The sequence below is a fragment of the Haliotis rubra genome, unplaced genomic scaffold (genome assembly GCF_003918875.1).
Source record: "Haliotis rubra isolate DU_JTF1 unplaced genomic scaffold, ASM391887v1 Scf68, whole genome shotgun sequence".
In the NCBI taxonomy this organism is placed as follows: Eukaryota; Metazoa; Mollusca; class Gastropoda; order Lepetellida; family Haliotidae; genus Haliotis; species Haliotis rubra.
In genome coordinates this window covers 2336797-2354181 of record NW_025767390.1, presented here as the reverse complement: position 1 = coordinate 2354181, position 17385 = coordinate 2336797, and the positions used below count along the sequence as shown (strand labels likewise).

The 17385-nt window shown below is 41.0% G+C and overlaps 1 protein-coding gene across 1 annotated transcript; it reads right to left on the bottom strand.

Annotated features, from left to right (window-relative positions):
* Nucleotides 1-1331: 1331 nt before the first annotated feature.
* Nucleotides 1332-16113, bottom strand: LOC124258019 (NXPE family member 4-like). Its single transcript, XM_046692093.1, has 4 exons — nt 16097-16113; nt 4716-5360; nt 4358-4419; nt 1332-2110 (listed from the first exon to the last, which is right to left on the bottom strand). The coding sequence occupies exons 2-4, from the start codon at nt 5312-5314 to the stop codon at nt 1332-1334; spliced, it is 1440 nt and encodes a 479-aa protein (XP_046548049.1). The 5' UTR covers nt 5315-5360; nt 16097-16113.
* Nucleotides 16114-17385: the final 1272 nt, after the last annotated feature.

Sequence of the window (17385 nt, the reverse complement as noted above, 5' to 3'; positions counted from 1 at the left end):
TGGTGTGAACCTAAGAGGGTGTCCTTAGATCTGTGTTCAGAGGTAGCATGAACTAACATCTGATTTTCATGGGATTCAAATTCTAAAGTAACAACAACTATAGTTTTAAAAGTTTATTCATTCCCTTATTCAAACCACAATAACTTTACTTAAATAAAAACTAATTGTAATATAACTATAGTAACACTAACTAAACCAGCTAAGTAGTCCCAACGTGTTACTGTTAGTTAATATACTCCTCACACAAATTTAAGCAACAAGTATTTTCAGTGTTATATCTTTATCAATCTCGAAAGGGAATTTTGCTGACATGTTACTGAAAGGTAAATATTCAAAGAATACATAACCTTTAGTGACTGTCAAATTGATTTATCGGATATCATTGACAACATCGCCCGAACACAACCACCCTCAGAAACATGTAAAATGTGTGGCATGAACGTGCTCCACTCTTCACACATGCACCTGATCGGTGTAAACCTACCTGTAATCATTCCTCTGGTACAACAAGCGGGTCCTAACTTCATTTTTATGGATGATAATGCCCGTCCATGGATGATAATGCCTGAGAAAGAGTTGTTAACGATGTTGCTTAGATCAACAACATCACACATATGGACTGGCCTGCAAGGTCATTTGATCTGAATCCTATTGAACATGCTTGGGACATTATTGGAAGTCGTGTTTACGGTCTCCATGTTCAACCCCAGACTCTGGATGACCTTGAGCAGCGTTACAGAGAGAATGGCAGAACATTCCACAAAAGCAACTTTAAAGGCTCATTTGGTTAATGCAAACACATGTAGAAGCTTGCATTTGTGCTCATGGTGGTCATTCGCTTTACTGAACTCTGCTTCACTGTCGAAAACTGACTTGAACCTTAATGTTAACATTTTGCTCCATCAATGCAGCAGATTTTGCACGACTGTTTCACGGGTACATGCTTTTGATGATTTGTAAGTCTATTATTGCTTAATACCATTTCATTTCATTTTGTTAATCGTGTATACATATGTTTCACCTTTCTATTGCATCATTACATGATTTGCAATTTCAATAAATGAAAATGTAATGAGACTAAAAATGTGTGTTGCTTAACTTTGTGTGAGGAGAATAGTATCTGTCTATGAATGATATTCTACAATGAAGCATTTCATGTGCTGCTAAGAATAATCCATGACTGACTTAACTATCACCATACTACCATCATACAAGCAACATTACAATATACCATGCAGTATATACCCTGAAAAATCGGAACATTTGTGGAGAGACAACCTTCACGGTTACAATTCAGACAACAGAGGATTTCTCCACATGACATGACTCTTTCACTTTCTAAAGCACAGAAGTGACATCATGGTGTGCACCATTTCTTTCACTGTGTCCTCTGCTGGGTGGAAATCCCGGGATGGTTTAGCCATAGTCAAGTCCCAGAAATCTAGATAAACAATCTCGTGTTGCAGTGAAGCAAATGCCTCATGCCAAATATTACTGTACAGAAGACCCCAGTAGGATAACGCACGGTGCTTAGGTCTGAAAAACGCATGTGGACCGCGAACTGCAAGGGTAACATTAGGAGCGCGTGCCAAGAGGTTCTTTACTGATTGAACAAGTCTCTGAACATGTCGCCTGAACACATCCGGATGGACAAGCGTGAAATGAACGTACATATACAACACTACGATGTCCTTGGTTGTGTTCGGGAGACGGTCCATCATGACGTTCTGTCCCTGGTGTGTTGACCTGTCATAGCGTCGAGCTCCATTATAGAACGGTAGTTCATGAGCGTGCCAGGAAATTGAAAAATTGTGTGTAACATCTGTGTCTGTAGTCGGTACATGCGCGTCGGTATGGGATGGAAAGTGTAAAATTGAATGAAGAGAACGTTTAAACTGATTACTGGTTGAATCCCCATGAAGCCAGAGCGTCCTTCCTTTCAAGCATCGTCTGTAGGCATCAGTGGTGCGGGGCAAAGTGTTAGTACACAACAGCGAATGCCATTTATTCTGGAGAAAGTAGCCATTTGGAGACGTACGTTGCCATGTCATTACCGTTGGTAACTTGTTGCAGGGAGTTCTAGGGGCCGGCAGTTCCATATCATTAGAAGCTGGTAAAGAAAAATGGTCTCAGGGTGAATTCAAATATGGATACATACATATATCTTCGTGCGTGTACTGTTGGTAATCAGAAGGATATACATACCCCAAAAGTGCCCCAGGATCAAATTACGCGTGGCGAAAATTGTTTGTCTGTAGGCAGTGTTTTGCGTGATGAGGAACAGTTAGTAACAATTGTCGCATAGCCCCATACAAATCAGATCTTAGTTCTTGTTATCGGCAAACAATGACAAGAGCAATCGCTATTACAGTGTATGACTTTTCGCGAACTTTGACAGACCAATGAGAAGTCCACAGTAGCCAGACTGAACGAACTTTCTCTATCAATACCGCACAAGTTCCACACTGACGACTTCCATTCCATACTTCACTTTGAGAGACATTTTGACAAAGTTTTCGATTCGAAATATGAAACCTGAACAAAGTAACATTTAGGAATGTCTAGATGGCCGAATGTGTATAGCAGCACTTTCCCTGGTTTATGCAAAGGCTATACCATTGAAATGTTGTTCAGGCAAATGATTAGACAATATTTATAATCTGAGGCACAGCCTGTAACTGTCGTTCGGAATAGCCAGTAATGACCCAGTTTAACGTTGTATGATTAGAAACAAGCTCGAAGGAGACGCTATGATTGGTCTTTTGATAAGTGAAAGCAAGGTCAGACAACTGATTCAATTCTAATAATATCGGAAATCAAAGCAATATATGTGACCTTATTGTCTCTTTGACGCTACTTGTCCAGTGCAATCATCATTTTAACATCTCTTGTACTTTGGCTACAGGTGATGGTGAGGTGGCCTAGTGGTTAAAGCGTTAGCTTGTAATGCTGAGGACACGTTTTCGATTCTAATCATGCACAACTCTCCAGTGAGTGACAGACTGCATGTTTCCTGTCAACACTATGGGTGGACGATTTGTCAAGTGAGTGACAGTGTTGACAGGAAGGATGCAATCTATGGGTGGACGATTTGTCAAAGTGATACATTGCATCTTTACTGTCAGCACTATGGGTGGACGATTTGTCCAGTGACACATTGCATCCTCCCCTGTCAACACTATGGGTGGACGATTTGCCCAGGGAGTGACAGATTGCATCCTTCCTGTCAACACTATGGGTGGATGATTTCTCCAGTGACAGATTGCATCCTTCCTGTCAACACTATGGGTGGGTGGAGTGACAGATTGTCCAGTCCTGTGACAGATTGCATCCGATTTTCCTGTCAACACTATGGATGGAGTGAGTGACGGATTGCATCCTTCTTGCCCTATGTGTGGTGATTTGTCCAGTGAGTTGATTGCATCCTTCCTGTCAACACTATGGCATGGACGATTTGTCCAGTGAGTGACAGATTACACCCTTCTTGTCAACACTATGGGTGGACGATTTGTCCAGTGAGTGAAAGATTGCATCCTTCCTGTCAACACTATGGGTGGATGATTTGTCCAGTGACAGTGTGACAGATTGCAATCCTATGGGTGGACGATTTGTCAAGTGATACATTGCATCTTTGGGTCAGGATGGGTGGACGATTTGTCCATCCTTCCTGTGAGTGGCAGATTGCATCCTTCCTGTCAACACTATGGGTTTACACGATTTCCTTCCTGTCCAGTGAGTGACATATTGCATCCTTCCTGTCAACACTATGGGTGAACGATTTGCCCAGTGAGTGACAGATTGCATCCTTTGTGTCAACACTATGTGGTGGACGATTTGTCCAGTGAGTGAAAGATTGCATCCTTCCTTCTGTGTCAACACTATGGGTGGACGATTTGTCCAGGGAGTGACAGATTGACAGATCCTTCCTGTCAACACTATGGAAACACTGTGGATCGACGGTTTGCCCAGTGAGTGACAGACTGCATCCTTCCTGTCAACACTATGGGTGGACGATTTCTCCAGTGAGTGGCAGATTGCATCCTTCCTGTCAGCACTATGGGTGGACAATTTGCCCAGTGAGTAACATATTGCATCCTTCCTGTCAACACTATGGGTGGATGATTTGTCCAGTGAGTGACAGATTGCATCCTTCCTGTCAACACTATGGAAACACTGTGGATGGACGGTTTGTCCAGTGAGTGACAGATTGCATCCTTCCTGTCAACACTATGGGTGGACAATTTGTCCAGTGAGTAACATATTGCATCCTTCCTGTCAACACTATGGGTGGATGATTTGTCCAGTGAGTGACAGGTTGCATCCTTCCTGTCAACACTACGGGCTTACACATACCTACCTCTTCTCACAGACACCTTCACTGAAGTCTGTAAAATATCGAGTTTTGGATCTATCACAGACCTGCAATTTAAACAAAGGAAATAGAATAACTGGAATAAAGTTAAGTTGTGTAAAAGACAACCACATGTTTAACATGTTCAAAATTTTATAGAATTATTAATGGTAGTACCTTTTCGAAAGTTACAAAAGATGATTCTCCTTCCTTTAACGATTTTTGGGTAATTTCGACCGTTTGTCATATTCGGTGTTTTGTGAAAACACGAAATGTCGTAGCCTTTGCACCTAACCAACACATCACGTTATTAGAAAAACTGATCGTCAGATACCCAACCATTTATTGTTTTAAAAATACATACAAACCAAGAATGTTCCTCTCTGTGGTATTAAGTGGAGCAGCAATTCCGTTTGCACTATATGAATGCGACCATCTATCACACGTTAACTGTTTGATTTTGGATTTCCTGCAGTAGTAACTGTATCCATTATTCTCATTCGTGAAATTACACCATTCGTTCGTCTTTAAGGAATTTCCTTGGCTAATTGAGCACTTTGTTGCATCTTTGAGATTGTTTGTCCGAAATTCAGCAAAAATCGTCCAGAGACTGTAATGCTTTTGGAATATCATATAGTCAAGAACGATCTCCTCTCTTCTCGTAGCAATGAATGCCTTGATTGTTGCATTTCCTGGCCATACAGCTTTAAGCAGAGCAGTATAACTTCCATTATAGAGGTCCGCCACCCGACCGGAAACCGAAGCTGCTCTCTTTGGGTTCTCCATCCAAACTCTCAAGAAATCACCTCCCATCATCTTGCGGTTACCAAGCATATCATACAGATCTATTTGCACTTCAACCTCATCTCCTAAATTGTAAACTTTGTGAGCGTGCTTTAGATATATGCGTGATTTCTTTGGATGAGCACACAACGAAGGCACAAAGATTGTTCCATAACGCATAACCTTCTCTGTGAGATATGTCACTCCTCTTTCGGGAAGGTAGACCCTGAAACCATACGTACAAGTGGATCAGACATCGTGTAAAGCCGAGGATTAACACACCAACAGCTATAGAAACATATGTTGTACATAAAACACATCAATTCCAGAGAATTATAGGATCTTATTTACTGCCAAAGAAGGAACAAATTTCACGAGTCAAACCTTTTGAAAAGCTTTACTGAAGCATGTAATGTTTTAAGCTTGATTAACATATACTGAAAGGCAAAAGTTATTGTGACACTCAAACAACAACAGATTCAAAATTAAACTGTAAATGATGCAAATGCAATGTTATGAGATGGAAAGACAAGTGTTTAAAGTGACATATTCAAGTAAGCCACAACATAAGCGGATTCACAATCACGTTCACATGTCTATGTCGAACATGCGCGTTGATACAGGCCTGTCACCTTATGTGTCAACCAAGTCAGGGAGCCTGACCACCTGATGCCTCTTACGACAAGTATGGGTTGCTAAAAATTCTAACCAGTATCTTTACGGGTGACAAACGTTGATGAAAGTCCTAGAGAAGATCATTCATTATTGGTAGAAGGATTTGGTGCTCCCACAGCATAGATGTCGCTCCAGATGCGTTCAGTAGGTGACAAATCAGGGCATCGTTCAGTCCAGAGTAACACATTGCTCTGATTACGATATTGCTGTACAACTCGTACAAAATGTGTTCTGGCGTTATCATCCCAGGGTGCAAAAAACGGTAAAGCGGCCATTTGCAAAATCTTATCTTTGGTTCTTACAGCATTCACGTTTGCAGTTATTGATGTCTTTGCTGCAGTTGTACCTCTCCATCTGTCATTTTCCCCCGAGGCGTGGCATGATGCAGTTGTGAACTGATGTACAGAGGTGTTTGTATTACTGCTGCACCTATCATTGACTGGATATGATAAGCGTTATGTTGTCTCGCCTTCTTCTGTGAACATTGCTGGCCAATTGCATTTTCCCGAACATGTTCTGCTTTTTGCAGTTTTCGTGCAATTAGAACACCAACAACTGCTTGGTAGCGTTTCGTCGACCATTTCAACACGCTTTGTTTAAATAAAATAAAGTCACAAGATAACCTATAAAAACAGTACATATCCCAATGTGTTGCCATACAAGACATTAATGGCTAGCCTGTCCGTTGTCAACGAGGGTGATAGAGACGCCATTGATCCGCCACTACTGACTAAGTTCTGTCTAGAAGAAGAGGTTCTAGGTTTCCCGAAGCATACGGACATTATCAAGGCTTTACGAATGATCACTTTTGAAACAACGTCACTGATTGCACAACTAAATCCAATTGCAAACAATCACGAATCCTGATCACTCTCACCATGTAAGGGCCGTATTAGATTAGAGGTACGTGGGAAGTTATGACTTGAGTGACCGCTGTACGAAGAGAATGGCCTTCATACAGCGAGAATGTTTAACTGTATCTGTAGATGTTGCAGACCAAACATTGTTTTCTGAATGTAAACATCAAGTCTTCTAATGTCTCTTTTAACAGTAAGGAATTCCTGCCATAAGTCAACTGTCAATTCATTGATCATATATGTATTTTCCGTGACCTGAACCCTGGAGGTGTTCTATATGGAGAGAACGCCTTCATCAACATCAGCTTTCTTACATAATTGGTTAAACTTTTTTATGTTATTACTTCAAGGTCATCTGCCTAGACTGTGCCAAATAGAAAACTTTATGCCTATGTTGAGACCGCCTGAATCTGCCGTTGCTTAAAGTCGGACAGTCTTTTAGTTTTACCTTGTAGTCATTCGCGATAAAACATCACTGGCCAGGCTGCTGAATAACACAAAATCATATTATTTGTTGAGTATGATTGCGATTTATTATACTATTCGTAACTCCTGAAACATTCTCGGTATCTGTCTCCTTTTTGTCAATAAGTCGTTGATAAAATTCTGGGTCAATGACAAACTTTACCAGCCAATGTGACCTCATTACTGAAATGTCCTCTATTTTCCTGAATACTACATGTTCAATGCATCGAGTTAACAATGGTTAACCCGAGAAGAAAATGGATTTTCGTTGTTGTCATCAGTCTGTGAAACACCAACAACATAACAACCACCTTGTTTCCTCGTTCAGTTCATCCCATACCCAGGATGATTCATTACTACAGTAGGTTTCAGAATGCCTCTAACACTCGTTGACCCGTGGAGATCCGGGGTAGAATAGGTCTTCAGCAACCCATGCTTGCCACAAAAGGCGACTGTGCTTGTCGTAAGAGGCGACTAACAGGATCGGCCGGTCAGGCTCGCTGACTTGGTTGACACATGTCATCGGGTTCCAAATTGCGCAGATCGATGCTCATGCTGTTGATCACTGGATTATCTGGTCCAGACTCGATTATTTACAGACCGCCGCCATATAGCTGGGATATTGCTGAGTGCGGCGTAAACCTTAACTCACTCACTCAATCTAACACTCGTTAGATTTCTGCGTTGTCGTCTTCCTTACTATCCGTTTTCACGTTTAGCTTAGTTTTTGGCTGTCAAAAACATTGACCTCCATCATTACTCTGTACATGTCTTCCAGTCTGTCACTATGTTCTTCACTGCTGAGGTCACTCTTACTTATATAGGATTTGTATGGGATTGGCGGGGACGGCTCTTTGTCCAATATTTCAACTTAGCTTTCTAAACAAAGTCATGCATTGTGTAAAAACACTTCATAATCTTAAATTCCCTTCCTGGGATACAATTTTAGAGCCATGTAAATAGATTTCAGTGAGTTAGTGAGTATAATGTTATGCCGCTTTTAGCAATATTCCAACAATGCCACGACGGGGTACTCCAGAAATGGGCTTCACACATTGTGCCCATGTGGGGAATCGAACCTGGGTTTTCAGCGCGACGAGCAAACGCTTTAACCATTAGGCTATCCCACCGCCCCCTAAATAGATTTCAGATTGCGAAAGTAAAAGGGGGACATTTGTTCCACTACTGGTAGTACGGAAACCATTTAAATTGAAGCTTGCTTTGTCGCCGAGGATGACAGGATGTGTTATCTTAATTTCAACATGTTTCGCAGCCTCCTCCTCCTGTTTCCTCCTATGCTTTGACCTCATTAAATGTCCTAGCCAACGTGGAAACGTGTGTTGTTGCTGTAAGGCTACCCTATGCTGTGCCTAAATTAGCCTATGTCATCTATTGGAAACACAACACCCCTATTGCATAGTAAAAATATGTAGAGATCTGGAAAAGTCGCTAATATTGAAGGGAACTGCAACCAATGCTTGATTCTAATATAGATCTATCATCACAAATCTGGGAATGATATTTTCAGTTAGAAGGTGCACTATATTTTCTGCACTTTTGTCAGGCACTGCAAACACCTCTCGCCATTGATCAAATATAATGACCAATCAAACTGATGATGAATCTGTTTCATGATAGAGATCTGAGATAGACTTCATACAAGTCTAATCCTACTTTTGCAAACGTGTATGAGGGAATTTCTGTTTCTTGAATTGACGTTTTCTGTTTCCTTATTACTTTTTGTTGAAAGGGAAAACAATGATTTCTGTGCTCATACAGATGTTTATATATCTTAAAATAGCTAACAGTACTTTTACTTGATGGAATCCCAAGTCTTAACTTGTCTGTGCCCATTGTCTATTGTCGTCATGGTATTGCTTAATGACAAAACTCTGTAGTTAGTTTTGGTATCCACAGTTGGCATTGTGATCAGATAAAAAATACACTATATCGTCCATGATATTCACCCCCCACCCCAACCCCCAGTTCAGTTCTACACAGACCTTATGCCTCCATAATATTGACAGCTTTTACTTGCTCAGGCACCATGTCTATCCAGACATACCTTCGTCTATTTGAACAGGAGATTCCTGCTGTGCATCTAGGAAATGTATTTAGGGCAAATCTATTTGAAGTCAAGGCATTGGTCTGGGACTTGTTCTCGTTGATTTCCAAACGTCTTCTGTCTTTGGTAAAAGTTTGTCAGGGTACGCCATACCTTAAAGGTATATGATCACTGAATCGCATATATGTTGTTAATTGCGCAGATCGATGCTCATGCTGTTGATCACTGGATAATCTGGCCCAGACTCGATTATTTACAGACCGCTGCCATATAGCTGGAATATTGCTAAGTGCGGTGTAAAACTAAACTCACTCACTCACCCACTCATTTATGTTGTTATGTCAAAATATGCCCTCTTCCTTGTCCTTTTATAATAGAACATAAGCTTTATATAATGTTTATACCTAAATCCTTAAACAAAGAAGTGAGTGAGTAAATATGATTTTACATAAACCAACGACAAGCTGCTGCTCTATTGCAGTGTTAGTAGTCAGGTCGAGGCCTCTCTAAGCCACCTCCGCCAGTGCCAGTAGCCTTTCTGAAAATATACTCATGCCAATAATGGTCGAGTCTTCTGGGATGTTAGGGAAATGGCGACTTGTTACGCATGTAGCAACAGTCTGACGTCACAGAGCAATTTTTCGCCAGTTGTCGGTAACACAATATCATTATTCATCAACTTCTAAAATACCAGTGAAATAGAAGGGTTCGCAATCTACGTCCTAAGGTGGTGCAGGGTCCCGATCCACAAAGCGTTCGTAAAGTTAAACGTTCGTCACTCAACAGTTTACCATAAGCTAAGCTATCACAAAGGTTGACCCAGCGTTTCACTGTCAGTAACTTTTGAACACGGCACCATTCTGTGCTTGAATTCTGTAAGCATCATTTTCTAGACGCCCCAGCACTTTCCGAGTACCCACATGAAAACATTTTACTCACTGACAGCTGAGGAAGATCACAGTCTGACTTGTAGTATTTGCGGACGTTTTGCTGTCTTCTCTCGCTTCAGCCTTATTTCATCACTGGCATCTCTAGCTCTGCATGTTTGTAGAGAAGGTGGTAGCGTTCGTGTTTGTCTGAAGATCATCATTTGGCTTGGACTGAGGCCTGTATCTTGTCGAGGAGTGTTTGTCTGTTCAAAGAGAGCTTCATACTCATCTTCACCATTTCTGTCAATAGTTTCCCATTAGCTTTGTGGACAACGCCCATTTGACTGACCCATGGTGTAGGATTGGTTATTGGCACAAGTATGCCTCTCTCACAGAGACGATCAATCTCATCTTTTACACTATCATAGAGCAAAGGGTAGTTTGCGACAGGGAAGTGCATTTGGCTTCACTTCAGGATCAAGAGTCAGAGTTGTTTCCCCTAGATCACCATGTTTCTGGTCATAAGAGCTTGCAACTTTTCCAATGAATTTGTTGGCATTGACAGTCATCAGTCCAAAGTCTTGAATTGCTTTGACACCAAAGAGACTCCGATACTTGTTACGACAACAAACTTCACGACATGTTCTTTACCTGATTAGGGGTTGGTGACTGTAAGGATAACTTCACCTTTTGGCCTGACAATCGTGTCATTGAACATGTGCAGAGTTTGGTCTTGGTTTGCTTCACTTGACTGTTCTTGACAGAATTTTGATTGATGACGTTCACGTCAGCTCCACTGCCAAGTTGGAAATGCACATCACAACCTTGACATTCATCGCAGCAGTAACCATGTCCTAATTTGAGTTGATCATGTTGAGCCATAGCTCATCAGAAGAAGCATCATTATTGTCACTTTCAGCTGCATCAACTCTCTTGAGATTTTGTTTAGGGCAACCGATTTGGAAAAAGTGTTTACCTTTATACTTGGAACGCAATTTTCCCGATGCAGGGCACTTTAGTTTGTCCATAGAATGCACTTTAGCACAGAATTTACAGCGTCCCACTTGTTCCTTTCCTTCACTGGATTTAGAACTAGAGTTTGGGGTGCCGTGAGTGTTCCGTGGACCAGGGCCAGTTTTCCTTTGTACCTTGTTAAGCTTCTTGTCTGCACTAGGTTCTTTCATGGCATTCACTTGTTTGTTAGCTTGATCGTATGGCTGGCAAATTTTGATAGCTTTCTTGAGATCTAGGTTATCATCACGAAGTAGAAGTTGTTGCACTTTTCCAGATACACTGAACACAATTTTGTCACGCATCATGCTTTCTTCTTGGTTACCATAATTACACTGTGCAGCAAGTGATCTTAGTTCTGTCACAAACTGGTCAAAAGGTTCAAAATATGGCACAGTAAGAAACTTGTGTGACTCCACAACTTCCTTTTGGCGGAGATTACAGTAGTCTCTAATTGTGTCAAAAACATGTTGAGGGTTGTTCACCCAATTAAAATGTACATAAGCTTTCATAAGGGCTTCACCATCAAGACTGATATAATAGTTCCAGTACGAACTTCAGCTGTGGTGTTGATACAACCAGTAGCTGTCGTATAAAAATCTACATGACGTTTCCAGATTCTCAGGTAAGTTACCAGTGTGTACATTCAGTTCAGGAGGTAATCTCAGATTTCTGTTAATAAACAGAGGAGCAGCTTGTACCACAGGAGGAGGAGGAGGAGGAGGAGGAGAAGGAGGTTCTGAGGTTTTCTGATGATTATAAGTGTCATTCTAGGGTAACTGAACATCGTAACCATAATTGACCTGCAACACCAATAGGAGAAAAATGGTTCCATTTTATCTGATAATTCTAAGTGTCATTCTGGAGTAACTGAACATCGGCACCCATAATCGAGCTGCAACACCAATGTGAGAAACACATATGTTTATATACTTTTCACAACATAGACATGTTGTATATCAAATTGTACCTTGTGACTACCATTATAACTACCTTTATATATCATGAATCCCAATAATATATATATGCATAATAATTACTATGGTCATAATTGCCTCTGCCAACACCGAAGGTTTGTTGCAGAGGGTATGTATCAGACCCTGTGTGTGTGTGTTGTGTGTGTGTGTGTGTGTGTGTGTGTGTGTGTGTGTGTGTGTGTGTGTGTGTGTGTGTGTGTGTGTGTGTGTGTGTGTGTGTGTGTGTGTGTGTGTGTGTGTGTGTGTGTGTGTGTGTGTGTGTGTGTGTGTGTATTCATGTCTTAGCAACTTTATTCAAAAACTACTACATGGATTTCAATGAACTTTACTGGATCTCTTGGGTATGTCCCCAGGCAGGGCAAATCAATTAGATGTTGAAGAAAGTATACTCTTCAAAAAAGAAATGCAAAATCAAAATATCTTTGAAAAATTTGATCTTATTCAATTATATGTAAATCAACGAAACTTAACGGTAACGGTACAGCATTGAAATTATGTAGAGCAATACATTGGTACCTCATGCACATTTCAAAAGAATTGACATTCACCATAGTCATTACTGCTGTCCACGAGGTGGTGTTGACGTTATTACCTTGTATGATCAGCTCTTACTCCTAGAACTGCACGACACCTCCTTTACACAGATCGAATCAGTTGTTGGATGTTTCATTGTTGAATATTGCTTCATTCCTCCTGCAACTATTGATGAGTCAATGGCGGATTGCTACGTGGACGTACACGTTAGATTGCCTTGGACGGGAACAAATTCCGATCTGCAGGTGTATGAGATGGCTCCCCACACCATGACACCATTTCCACCAAGTCTGTCCACTTGCCTGATGCAGTTGGGTGCAAAAGGTTCTAGAGTGGTCTGTAGACACGTCTTCCGTCCCGCCGCTTAAGGGGATACCGCAGTTCCTCACTGAACCATATGTGCGTCCAGTTTCCAAGGTTCCATGGCTGTATCGTGTTACACCACCTGATTCGCGGACGTTGATGTAATCGTGTCAGAGAGGGGCAACTTCTGGACGTCCGGCACGCATACCTGCCACTCGGAGACGGTGTCTGATTGTCTGGTCGGACATTCTCCGGTCTCCAAATCGTTCTTGTGCTGTGTCCCTGGCGGAACGATGGCAGTCACACAGGTGGGTTACCCGGATGTAGCGATCTTGGTCTGGTGTGGTGACTCGCGGTCTTCCTGGTCTTGGATAGTCATTTGTCGAATTGAAATGCACAAAACGACCCCACAAACGAGTTATTGTGCAGGGATGAACGCTGAATGTCACTCATCACTCTTTGATTCGCCGGCTTGTAATCGTCCAATGGCAATATTTTGGTCGGCACCGTTGAGAGGTCCCATTTTCTCATCCAGTATTTGCAAGGGTCTTTGGCTCAGTATTATTCGTTGCACTGCTATACTGAGTCTAACAAACCCTTGTAGAAATCACGACAGCTAACCTTTTGAATTGACCAATCAGAACACAGCTTACCAAATCGCGACAGTTAACAATCGTACATATCATTTGAATCTTTACCTCTAAAACGTTTGAACTCGAACGATTCCGAATGCTATTTTCCGCACGATCGCTTCCGGGTGATACCCGTGGAAGACACCATTATTCTCAACAGTGAGTGAACAGTCGCTGAAAATATTTTTGTCAATATCCCACCATGCCATCAGAAACCCCTAAGTGTATATACTGCAGGTCAAATATCTGTGTTTAATGCGGATTTTCGTTTGTTGAGAAATCAGTGTCAGCGGCCGAGGAAGAGAAAATCCATTTTGTAAGTCCCGCCGAACCCTAAATAGTAGCCGTTGTCTGACTGGTTAAATCCTTTCGGCCGTCTCGCGTTTGATTGGGTCGCTCAAATGTTAGCTGACGCGACCTCTACTAGGGTTTGTTAGACAGTGTAAGAGTATAGCCGTGTAACGAATAATGCTGAGCCTAAGTTTACTTAGACTCATTTGCAAGATGCATTTGGGTCTTTTATAGTCATTGGTTTTACTCATGCTTTGCACGTGAAAAGCAATAATTGCAGCTTTTGGTTGTATTCCGTAACAGCCAAGCTCATCATGACAATCATGATGGATGAAACCATTCAAAATCGTTTATGGTTGCATTTGCTCACGCATTTTCTTCTAAACCATAACAACAACAACAATATTCAACTTTTATTTTGCGTTTCTTTTTTTTAAAGAGTGAATGTTGAAGTAAATGTACACAAACATAATGGGGAATATTAATAATATCTCAAAAAGTAAAGGATGGATTTTAAACGAATCTTGGTGGTTATGTTAGGTATGCCACAGGGGCTATCTGAAAGTACATTAAAGTACCAGTACAAAGTAGTACTCTAAAAATGTAATAGTGAATGGAGATTGATGTGCAAGGTGGAGGCATGTTCTCTAACAAGGGCCCTTCTAGTTTCCAAATTAAGAAGACATATGCGTAGAATTCATGCTTGTGTTTGTATGTCAAATAATTTCGAAGCTTGTATTTCAACAGCATATTTTTTTCTTGCAGGTTAATGGCGGATTGTTTGACAATGCAAGTTACTTAACAATGCTAAATCCTTGTGAAAGTTAGAATATATACTAGCACACATTATATATTACACTTGCAAACCCCACTTGTAATATGTAGTTATCTGTTCACGATGATATAATTTGTCACTCCTGTATTAATACATTCAGTTTATATTGACTGCAGATTTGGCTTTATGTTATTTGTTATTTAATTACCCAGACACGTGTGACAGTGTATCAATTCTGACTACTGGTAGGCCTGATTTGGCACTTGTGCATGATTATATGACAGTCACATTAACCTTACCTGGGTACTATTATTACTACATAAGTATGTCGTGGTAGTATATATTATGAAATAGGAGAATACATTGATTGAATAAATGATTTCCATTAATATAGGCCAATACTTACAATGTTGGTGTCCGATGAAGGACAAACTATGTGATTAATTTATATGATTATGTCATATTTCATGTCACCAAATTTAAATTACAACCATACTACATGGTTAATTTTATATCATGCATCATAAGCTACCTTTTGATATGCTATATGCTACATGACTCTGTTGTGATAAGTTTATGAATTTTTTTTTGTCTCGAAATGGTGTCACAAGCAATTTTGGGAACTCATATCCAATCACCCCACAATGACACTTACAGCAAACAGAAAAATGGAACCATGTTTTTTTCTGAATCCATACACAATAATGATTACAATTAGTATTGATTCCAACAATTAACACGTAATTCCCACGGAATTACACAAGCCCCTGGACTAATAAATGAATCAATATCTTTGTCGGCACTTGTGTACGTGCTTCTCGTAAACCTGGCTGTTCCTCTCTTTGCACTCCTCCCTCTTTACAAAAAGTGAACTGTGTCAATATTTTGAAGATAGTATGTTAAACATGTTTTTAATATATTTTTAGGAATTCTGCAAAAAGCTCACCGAGTTGGTCTGATGTTTTGATTATAGTTTTTGAGTTGCTATTCATCGGTCCGCTTTTCAGCCAAACGAACTGTCGGCATGGGCCTCACAAAGATGGCCTCCACTTCTGAGAGACACGACATGCATTAACTACAGAAAAAAAACAAAGAACAGGTGATTGTGGTTGGACTTTCTTCGCATTTTCGTCGATAGTGTAGCAAACTATTTGTCCCGTGAATTTTCCCAAAGTGCTTATTTGCATGTTGTTTAACGCAGACTCGGCTATACTCCAGCTATATGGCAGCAGTCTGTAAATATTCGAGTCTGGACCAGACAATCCAGAGATCAACATCATGAGCATCGATCTACGCAATTGGGATACAATGACATGTGCATGTATGATAGAAGTCCAGGTTCTCTCACCACACTGGAAGCAACAACCGCCGGTTTCGCTGACCAGTGATGAAAACAATAAAGTTGGAGGGAACGGTGTCGTCACTAGACCGTGTCCGAGTTGTTTCTATGACCCGGTGGAACTTAAGGTGATGCTATGGTCGAAATTAATACATACAATGATACTTACTGTGATAAGTTGAGTGTATTCCAGTTCAAATGTAGATACACAAAGGGTATAACCACACTGAAACAGGGAATGGCAAAATAGCAGATTGTTGGCTTCGAATGACAAAACAACTGGTATCGTCTCTACTTGATTGAGGCTTTGGACCACATACTGACAGGCAATCGATGTAACCACAGTTATGAATTGTAATGTCGTGTTTTGGCGAATGTTCATAGCGTTCCACCTGAACTAAACATGTGTTCTCAGAAAATGTACCTTTGGTCTGAGCAAATCTATTCTGCACAGTCACAAAATGATTTTTGATTCTCTCCATTCTGCCCATGTTGGGGCGTACTGGTATCCTGTGGTTTAAGCGTTTGGCCAAGTGCTAAAGACATCGGTTATGAATTGTATTCAAAGCGAATCTTCACAGTGTTCTCCCTAAACTACATGTACCAGTATAACAGTGTGATCCCCCAGTACAGAATCGCAGTGTGGCCTCTGGTACGGCAGTGTGACCCCAAGTACGGCAGTGTGACCCTTGAAGTGTTGGCAGGGACTTACGAAACAGGTGATAAATCATCAGATACCACCATGTCAACAATTGTGGAGGCCACTACTGCACATAACCACACCTATTGTGAACCCAACATCTAGCTAGCCTCGTTATTATTTATGAGGCGGCTTTGTATTCTTGTTTCTAAAAACAAACGAAGGAGTTTAGAAAACTTAAGGCTGGATTTGATTGATAGAGGAAATTTGGCTGTCTGTAAGGAGACAATTAGAAATGATCTACATGCAATGGGTTGGCAGAAAAGTCGAGGAATTCCATCACCGATCATGAAACCTGAACAAAAGGAGCGAAGGTTGAACTGGTGCTTACAGCATAGACATTTTAACTGGGACAATGTGATTTTCTCAGATGAAAGTTCTGTGTGGAATGTTTCCTAATACACTGAAATTCGGGACCAAACAAACTGAAAACCTTTGTATCAGCGCCCAAAGTACAGTCCGAAATTTAACGTGTGGGGTGGGCTATCTGTGTTAGGGGCAACGCCCCTCTGTGTATTTGAAGGGAATATGAACAGTCAGCGGTACACAGATATTCTCGAGGGACATTTACTTCCATCTGCTCACGTGTTCTATGGAAATGTTTGGATTTTCCAGCAGGACAGCGACCCAAAACATCGTTCAAAGGTGCCCCACGTCGACCCCATGACAATCTCAGGTGCTTCATGCCGTGGCAACAGTTTCATATATGATATGAGTGCATATGTCCCTTTCTTCGCGTGTGAGACAATCTGTGCACC